Raw genomic sequence first — 9,808 nt, forward strand, 5'->3', positions numbered from 1 at the left:
AAAAACTTCAAAAGGGCTCGGTTTCGTCCCAGTGTGGTAGGGGAAACATTTTTAAATCTTGACATTTTTCACAGGATGGAAAAACCAGCACTAGTCTTCGTGGTGTGTGTGTGGGTGTGGGGGGGAGTATGGGCTTGTTTACACAAATATTTAGTTGGGAGCAAGCTGGTGTGAGACCCACACTAGCCTGCATGGTTAGTCCCTGTGCACCTGCCGATGCGCATTAACGGTTCGTTGCTGTGTTTTGATCTAATCCTGTTTCAAAGAGGAGTAGACCAAAGTGGATTGACGAACTGTTAGTGAGCGTGAGCAGGGTCACATGGGCAGTTAGTCCGCAGTGGGCTAGTACAGCGTACACTCACGCCTCAACTTGCCACAAACCAATTGTGTGCATAGACGAACCCTGTAAGTCAGTTTTGTTTGGCTCTGCCTTGGGTTTACAACCAGTGCCGGGGAAAGGAAAGCATTGCTGGTAGTGGGTTTGGCCATTGGGGCGCAGTTGGCATTCTGGGGGTGAGTTCTTGCTGGTGTCAGGGTTTTGCATTGTGTAACTAGATCCTTTCCCAGGATGGCTAGATTCAGCTTTGCTTTGGGGCGGTGATGAGTCAAACTCACATACCGATGACATAGCAATAAGAGAGTGGAAAAAAGCCCACAGCTGGGTTACCCTATTTTTGCAGCATGATTTCTTGTGAAATCAGGAAACAGGCCTTTTAACCCTGAGCAGTGAGCAAGTTCCAAGCCCATTGTTCTGTCTTGTGCAGCTGCTCAGCTAACAGCACTGAAATTCTTGTCCTCAAAGATCCAAGCTTCTGCGGGTAGGAAACCTGCAGGATTCACCCTCCCTGAGTCCAAAGACTGTGAGCAAACAGCCCCGCTCTCTCCTTACAGCCCCCAGCCTGGCCCTGGATTCCTCTTCCCTGATTGCAAGGCAGAGAACCTCGAACGCATGTGAAATGAGCTGTGGATTCAAGTTTAGAGAATAAAAACAGTACCTAGCTTTTATGTGCATTACTGCCAGGCTCAAAAACCATGAGTTAGCCCCCACAAAATCATGATTTGTACCAAAATCATGAATTTTACATCAAAAAATTATATGGTTTTGGGGGTCTGTCCATGGACTTCCCCTGCCCACCCCCAGTGTGTGTGTGTGTGTGTGTGTGTGTGACAGAGTTGCCAAGGCTCCCAAATGTATGGAATAAGGAGATTTTGGCCTCCGCCGTCCTCAGATCTTCCTCCCCACCCCAAGTCTCCATCAGTTCTTCCCAGTCTACAGGGGCTGCAATGAGGATCTCCCTTCCAGTGCTGTGAAATGAGCCCTGCAGGTTTGGCTTACGTCCTGCCCCTTTAAAAGGGAGCCCTTGCTGTCCCTGTCTCATCACCCAGTGGGTAGGAAGTGGATGTCTCCTGGCTAAGCCGGCCACTCGCTGCACGTGCTGCTCCTGTATAAGCCCGAGGCTCATGGACTCAAAGTGCAAAGGCTCCTGAATGGACAGGACGTGGGTGCAGCTGGTTATCTGGGGTGTGCACTTATTGTGTCTGAACCTAGCGACACCACCCAGAAACATTGTGTCAGGTACCCAGCAAACAGTGAGTCTTTAGCTCAACTGCTTTGTGTGCATGTCAAGTTGTGGTATCACTCCTCTGCCTTGTCTCATTGGCTACAAACAGACAGCACCATCTCTTTTTCCTGGCACTGCAGGCACTGGTCTCTGAGGTGGCATGAGTTTGGTGGATCTCAGCCCATTTGTGGGAGGTAGTACAGGTAACAGCTCCCATATGTCTGCAGATTCATCTGGCAAAACAGCCGGTATCCCAGCTGCTAGTGGGATCCAGAGCATGGTACAATTATCACCGTGGGAAAGGAATTGGCTGAATCAGGGAGAGAAACGTAGCCCATAGCTAGGGCCGGCTCCAGGCACCAGCTAAAGAAGCAAGTGCTTGGGGCAGCCAATACCAAGGGACAGCATGTCTGGGTCTTCGGCAGCAATTCAGTGGCAGGTCCCTTGCGGACCGAAGGACCAGCCGCTGAAGAGTGGAGTTGTGCGATCGCGCTGCTGCGGCTTTTTTTTTTTTTTTGGGCTGCTTGAGGCAGCAGAAAACCTGGAGCCGGCCTTGCCCGTAGCACTCTGTCACTGGTATCTGCTGACATTAATAGCTCCATGTTCCTCAAGCCCAGTGCACAAGAGCAACAAATCCTCAGCAGCTTGGGCTAGCAGCTCAACATACCCAGGGCCCTGGGGGGATTCATAGAATCTCAGGGTTGGAAGGGACCTCAGGAGGTCATCTAGTCCAACCCCCTGCTCAAAGCAGGACCAAACCCAACTAAATCATCCCAGCCAGGGCTTTGTCAAGCCTGACCTTAAAAACCTCTAAGGAAGGAGATTCCACCACCTCCCTAGGTAACCCATTCCAATTCTCCAGATTGTACAGCTCGTGCTGCTGCAGCTTCACTGCTATTCTTACCGGCGCTAGCTAGACCAACGCGAACTTGGGTATGGTTACGTGTGCTGCCATCACGCTGTTGATTGCAGTGTGGGCACACCTGGAGTTTGGATGAATCGGGTCAATACGCTTGTCAATCTGACGCCCAACAATGCCTTTTATTTTAGCATCCTATGTGTGAGTAATGCATATATCCCATTGCGGCCCCTGGACATTGGTCCTGATGGCTCAGATGCAACACTCCAAGTCTCTCTCCGGAATTAAGTGTGCGCACTGCCAAATGCTGTATCTTTAGTTCCTTTTGCACCTAGGCATTTTCTATTAGCTTTGCAGGTAAAACAGGGTTTAGCAAGCAAAGGTTTATCTGTCATGGCTGGAGGCACTGGGAAAACTGAGCAGAATTTTCTCATCCGAAGGAGGTGTGTGTGTCTGCAGGTGTCAATATCTGTGTGAGTATCTCTGCGTGTATATGTACAAGTGCTGGAGGAGTTGGGAGCTTGGCTGGAAAGACTCTTGGAATTCTTTTTCTTTGCCTACTTCTCTTCCTCCTTCCATCACATCCTTGTCTTACTAGCGTTTTCCTTTCCTTGCTTTAGTCCTGGAAACAAAACAGGAAATGGGTTTGGTATAGAGTAAGGGATGAGGAATCCATGCTGGTTTCAGGGAGCTGTCTGCTTTTCCAAAAACATGCCTCTGCCCCCCACCCACGTTTGAAGCGTGGTTCTCCATTGGTGCCAGTGTAAATCAGGACTGTGACCACTGCTTATCAGGCTGGTCAGTATGGTCTTACTGTTACCTAGTTCCCTCTGCCTGTTGCATGCATTTCTTGTCTATTGTCTTCTACTCTGATTGCAAGCTCTTCGGGGCAGAGAAAGTCTTTCTGTTTTGTGTTTGTACAGCACCTAGCACAAGGGGGGCTCTGATTCATGACTGGAGCTCCTGGGTGCCACCATAATACAAATAGTAATGATTGCAGTTAACAGGGTCACCCTGGTGTGGATAATGGAACAGTCATATCTGCGGTGGTCTTCAGCTCTCCTTAGCGTAACTAGCTTGGGCGATCTGAAACACGACAGTGGATTTTATTTTAGTATCACATGTTTGAGCTATGCACAAATATTAGATTTTTATCGGTAAAGGTTGGTTTCATCATACACGCACAAGCCAATGCAAAAATGTTTTCATCGATAATAATCTAAATGTACAGATAGTCAAAGTAAGAAAAATGCTGCTTGAGAATGTATCGCAGTTTGATGTGAGGATATTTACTTTGCATATTGTGACATGTGATGTTGACAATTTGTGTTTCAGCTGTGACAAATCGTTAACTGTTCGAATCTCAACATTTACTGTCATTAAATAATTACTGTCTGACTTCCCCCATAATTTCCTGCAACCGTGAAAATTTAAATAGATAAACATTTAAAAAGCTTAAATAACCATCAATATTTTCGGTTAAAATGATATAACAAAAATTGAATTCTGCCAAGCCTACAAATAGACCATTGTACCCTGTAAATTGTTCCCGAGACGCATTGGCTCAGGTACTAGGCCGATCATCTCCCTCCTGTACAAGATGAGCCCACTGCCATACACCGTGTCTTTGGTCCCTTTTGCCCCTAGGCATTTTCTCCGTAGTGTAACTAGTCTGGGAATGGGATAGTTTCACCTCTAGGCTGCTGGTTTGAATCCAGCCCAGGTCTGTGTTGATTGAAACTGTTCACTTCTGCTGGCTTTTGTTAAAGGAGTGGTGAATCTCACTTCAGTGTCCAGTGGACAGGTGTCCACTTCCTCCACGCACAAAACCATCACCAGCATTGCACTAAATGGCCACTTCAATAGCAAGGCCAAGGCCTGAAAGGGCCAGAGGACAAATGAACAGACTTTTCACTCCCTAGAGAGGAAAACTCCCTCCACCCCACAACAGAGTAGACAGTTTGCATGAGAAACCTGAAAGAGCAATCTGAGATCCTAGTAAATACTGTTTATCCTGAAGGAAGGAAGGAAATCTGGGATATTCTAAGCATTGCTGGTATCCTCAGCTCCCTTTGTCACAGGTTAAAGGGTCCTTTTGCCATTGTGGCAGGGTTGGAGGTTTGAGTGGCACCTCTAGCTCACTCAGATCCACTGGATTTGAAATCTTCAAACATTCTCCACCTGGGAAGACTTTTATTAAAGGCATGGAAGAGAGATCCCACAATCCATCAACGTTGCCCGTATGTTTTAAAATTATTCTTACAATATTGCCTTTGTTAATATCATTAATGTGTTTGATGACTCACTTTTTGCCTGTTACATGAGGGGCATGAGTCAAAGTGTGTGTTGCGTCACCCTCTAGTGGCTGGTCCACATAGACGTAACAGACTACTACTGCCGCCAGCTAATGGAGTTACCCCTTTAGTGCAAGTAATCAAGGTTTCTGCTGTCAGGTCAAACCAACTGGTGACCCATGAGAGGTTATTGCTACATTTAGCTTCTCAAATGTTTTATTGTCTTCCTTGACAAGCAGCTAAGATATATCCTTCAGCCTTACTCCCAGTTCGCACTGCTCATCCTCCCCGGACTCCAACTACCTTGCTTATGTCTGCGGCCCAGCACTGGGAAACACTCTCCCAGCAGGGCTTCATCCCACCCCGTACACACTTAGTGAGATTACCTGTGAGTGGGAGGAGCTGGTGTTTGTTCCGGCTGGCCATGGATCTCCTGCTCTGTGGCTCTGCTTCCCCTTTTGCTGGCAACAATAAAGATCAGGAGTGCTGTCAGGAATTTAGCGCCCAGCAATCCAGTCATGATACAGAGGACACTGAGATTGACCTCAGAGTACCAGCTATGGGAAACCACACACACAACAATTAGGGTTAACTGGGAAAGGAGATTTCCACCCTTTTACTGTGAATCTTGCATTTTGCTGAGCCTGAATTGTTTTCTTTCTGTCTTTACCTCTGCTGATCATTCCTGGCTGTAGTTGGGAGGATGGCTCCTATGTTGTCAATGGGATGGGATATAGTCACAAAAGCTGTCTTATCATAAGATTCTGGAAATAAACACACCCCATGATGAAGATAGTACACGTGAACCTTCTCCTGTAGCCATGTCCTCGTCATGAGGAATAAGAAGAACAGAGTTAACTCGTTTGTTAGCAGTGAGCATGTACCATGTGTGTCCTGTGGAAACCCACCCAATCTTTTTGCCATTTACCAGCAAAAAAAATTCCTATGAGTGAGGTCTCTTGGTCTTTGGAACAATCTTGCAAGGGAAGTGGTGGAAGCACCTCAATTGAGATAATTAAAACGAGATTGGAGAAAGCCCAGAGAAACATACTGATGGGAACCATTGTGCATTGCCAGAAGGGATGGGCTATGTAATCTCTAATTTCTGTGCACCTGATCTTGCAAGCTGTTAAGTGCTTCCTAGGAGATGCTAAATTCCCTCATCTCCAGAGCACTCAGGCCCAGATCCTCCATGGTATTTAGGTGCCTAACTCCCATTGATTTCTGTGGGAGTTAGGCACCTAATTTTTTTTGAAAAACTGGGCCTCAGTGCCTTGCAGAACCTTATTGTATGACAGATAAAAGCACGGGTATGATGAGAGCAAAATTTTGAGCACTGCTGGTTAAACCTCAGCAGGACCAGAGGTCCCATTCGTATAAGGATCCAAATGCTCAGATGCTTAGCTGAACTTCTTTGCTATTATTAGGCTGGAGGTTTTATGGGGAAGGACATCTTCTTGTGAGGAGTCCATCTCCACCCAAGTCGGACCCTCCTCAAGGGTGGCTGTTCCTATGGCCTGTTCTGTGTTTCTGCTTCCTGCACTGGCTGAAAGTGAAAAGGGCAGAAAAGGAGGAATATCAAATAAAAGTGCAGCGTTCATGAACCTTGACCAAGGGCAGTGTTCAGTCTGAGATTTGGTCAGGATTCAGTTCAGTTCTTATTTCACCCACCCCAGTTCGCATCGACACCCTTTTAATGCACACACTGAAAGTTAATTCAAGCAAAACTCAAGTGGCAGAAGCTCAGCCTTAAACCTCAAAAAAGTCAGGATTTTGGGGGTGAAGGCCGAGCCTCTTTAAAGCTCTTATTGGCTTTTACCCAAGACTCACAACACATGGTGATATAAAGGATAATTTGTAGATAATACTAGTAGGTATCAAAGCCTGTACAGGTGAATTCAGGAATTTTTCATTTGTCTCCTGGAATGTCTCTGAGGAGCCCATCTGAACTCTGGCCTGTAACCATATTTGCTGACTTTTAAGGGAGGGCCAGTTTTCTTTGAGTAACTCACCCAAAACATTCAGTGTGATCATCTTCAGTAGCACGGTACTTCCCTGGAGATGGGTCTCACAATGATACTCCCCTGAGTCATGTAGCTGGAGCGCCACCAGTGTCACTATAATCACTCTGTTCCACCGGTCGATCTTTATCCTGGTCCTTCCTTGTGTATTAACAATCTGATCGATCTTAACGCTGACGACAGGTTGACATCTGGTTGCGGTTATCATTTTGCACCAGGTAAAATTATTAGGTCTTCTGCTGTCATCCATAAAATAGGAACAATTTAGGGAGATGAAGTGTCCTTTTTTGGCAGATAGCCTCATGGGAGCTGGAGGGAGAGATCGGTTACTGGTTATTGTGAGAAAGGGAAGGAAAGAGACATGTCCTGCAGGTGTATAAATGCCCTCTGTATCTAAATGGGAAGGCAAAGGATCAGACCAAACCCCAGCCCAACAGGAGCTTGCAAAAGACATAGAAATAATCTCTCCCAGCCCAAGGAGAATATTTCCTAGGATTGTCTGTGCACAATTACCACTGGAAAACTGCACAGTATCCAAAATGCAATCAATCACTATGGGGCAGCCCTGAATCCAGCCTGAGTATCTGCTAATGCTGCCACCACTCTGAAAATGCACCTTCACAACGGGCTCCTCTACTGCTGGCAGTCTTAGCAACCGAGGAGCTAAAGACTGAATGAGCCATGAAGAGGGGACGCCTCCCTCGTCCCTAGAATGGGGGACCACCCAGGGCTGGGCTGGGGGATCATGAGGAAGCTTGCACCATGTTGGGCCTCCCCTGTGTGTAAGGATAAGGCTCCAGGGCTGCTGCTGCGGCACCTTTCACCGGCAGTAACAAGACACAGCTGTTAAACAGGGCGGGGGTGGTATAAGTGAAGATGCCCCAGAGTCTGGGATGTCTAGCAGCTGATCTGACCATCGTTCTTATTCAGGGCTGGCTCCAGGCACCAGCTGAGCAAGGGGAAGGGGTGGCACATTGGGCTCTTCGGCGGCAATTCGGCAGCGGGTTTCTCTCGGAGGGAAGGACCTGCCGTCGAAGAAGAAAGCAGCGCGGTGGAACTGCTGCCGATCGCGATCGTGGCTTTTTTTTTTTCCCCGCCGCTTGGGGCAGCAAAAACCCTGCAGCCGGCCCTGTTTTTATTGGTCATTCCAACTGGTAACCAGGACTTGAAATTGGGACCGATGTTTCTCCATGTCATGGGGTTTCTATTAGAGTTGGCCAAAGATTTTCTGTCTAAAAGGGGGTATTTGTTTTTAATGGAAAATGGCTGTGTGTGAAACATAGAATATGTGCAAAAAAAATTCACCTTCCTGGAAAAATATGGATTTTTTTAATCCAACAACCCATAACTGAAAATATTCAGTTTTAAGGGAGTCAAAAACCCTTGTTTGTGGTGTTTTTAGAAACAATGGAAAAATGTTTTTTTGTTTTTATCTAAAGTTTTCATAGAGCAAAAAAATTTCCCAACCAGCTCTGGTTTCTACCTATGTATGTGCTAGCATGTGATGCATAGATACATGTATATGTGTGTTTGTGTTTATGTATACATACACGCATTTAAATAGATACATACATCTGATACATATGTTTTTTCTATAAGTATATATACAATTGGGATTAAAATATATTAACCATTGCTCTGTCGGCAAAGAATGTGTTTTATTTAGAAACAGGACTGGGAATGGTGCATGAATCTAATTTGGAATATCCAGCTTTGAGTTGATTTGTGTCCTAACCTGCTCTTCACTGATCTGTAGCTCACCTTCATAAGATACCGCCACTTTTATCTTTTTCAATGGGATAATCTTCATATGATCGGAAACCCCACACCAGTATATTCCCGAATCCTCTACCCGGAGCTCCGTCATGGACACACAAATCCAGCCAATTCCCGAGTCTTTTAGGCTGACCCTTGCATTTGGAGGGTTTAGAGAATTCCTTCCCGCTGCAGGGGAGCTCTGGACTATGGTGCGGCATTCCAAGTCTGACAGCTCCTTGCACCAAAATTTCTCCCTTTGTGAATACTCGTCTTGGTTGTAGTGACACATTGCAGTGAGTGCGCCTCCCTGCACTCTTCTCACCATTTCCAGGTCCTTTCCTGCAAGGCAGGGCCCTTCCAAGGAAAGAACAAATTGACGTTAGAGGTGACAATGACTTGTGGGGACCGTGGCTCTTAACCAATGTCCTGCCCATCCCTGCGACTACTTCAGGCTGCTGTGACTGTTATTCTAAGCTCCTTACCCCTGCCTAAATGAGCCTCTGTCCTGAGCGCCAGTGCCTAGAAGCTGTCTCCTTCCCATTTAATGGTCCATGCTGTGCTCCACTCTGGAGCTTACATCACCCAGTCTTCAAAGTGAGTTAGAGTGTGAACAACTAATCGGGAGCTAGGCTGGCTCTGTCTGGTACAGTCTGGTAAACTGGCACTGGTCTCATCATCTAGTCCACCACCCTTTCAGTGTAGGAGTGTTCGCTACAGCACATTCTCTGTTGCTTTCTCCAGATTGACAGGAACCAATTCGTAGATGGGTTTGGATAAGGAATCCCTTCTAGCCTGTTTTCACAATTTGGGGTGCCCCTGAAATCCATGTGATGGCTTTTATTTTCTCTCTAAAATATGCAATTATTGAGGAAAAAAATACGGAGATTCAGCAGGCCAAGCATTTCCTGCCATCACAAATAGCTGGGAGCCCAATTTCCGTGGCTGTTTGCAGCCAGACAACATGATAAGTGCAAGAGCAAACAAGTGCAGTGTGCTATGAATGCAAGAGGAAATGGAATATTCCGTGTCTACGGGAGAGGAGGGCCGATCTCTCGGTGCCTTACCTGTTAGTGCCAGCAGTAGCAGCCAGGTTGGGAAGCGACCCATCCTGTAGTGGGAAGTGGCTTAGGTCCTGGAGATGTGGAATGCCGCCTCCAGGCGTCTTCAGTGCTGTGAAGATGGATTTCCCCTCACGGGTAGGAAGTGAACTCCCTTTGTCGCTGTCTGTCACGTGTTGCTCTGGAGTGACAGTGTCGGTTTGGAATTGTTGGAAAAATTCTTTAACTGGAGCAGGCCGAGCAGCATCCCTCAATT

The 9,808-nt window shown here is 46.8% G+C and overlaps 1 protein-coding gene across 1 annotated transcript; it reads right to left on the reverse strand.

The window, feature by feature from the left end:
* Positions 1–2,611: 2,611 nt before the first annotated feature.
* On the reverse strand, positions 2,612–9,601 carry LOC123369070. The gene is made up of 6 exons (XM_045014437.1): positions 9,559–9,601; positions 8,498–8,848; positions 6,728–7,045; positions 5,386–5,479; positions 5,102–5,272; positions 2,612–3,043 (listed from the first exon to the last, which is right to left on the reverse strand). The coding sequence occupies exons 1-6, from the start codon at positions 9,599–9,601 to the stop codon at positions 3,016–3,018; spliced, it is 1,005 nt and encodes a 334-aa protein (XP_044870372.1). The 3' UTR covers positions 2,612–3,015.
* Between the last annotated feature and the right edge of the window lie 207 nt (positions 9,602–9,808).

The sequence above is a fragment of the Mauremys mutica genome, chromosome 4 (assembly GCF_020497125.1).
Source record: "Mauremys mutica isolate MM-2020 ecotype Southern chromosome 4, ASM2049712v1, whole genome shotgun sequence".
Classification (NCBI taxonomy): Eukaryota; Metazoa; Chordata; order Testudines; family Geoemydidae; genus Mauremys; species Mauremys mutica.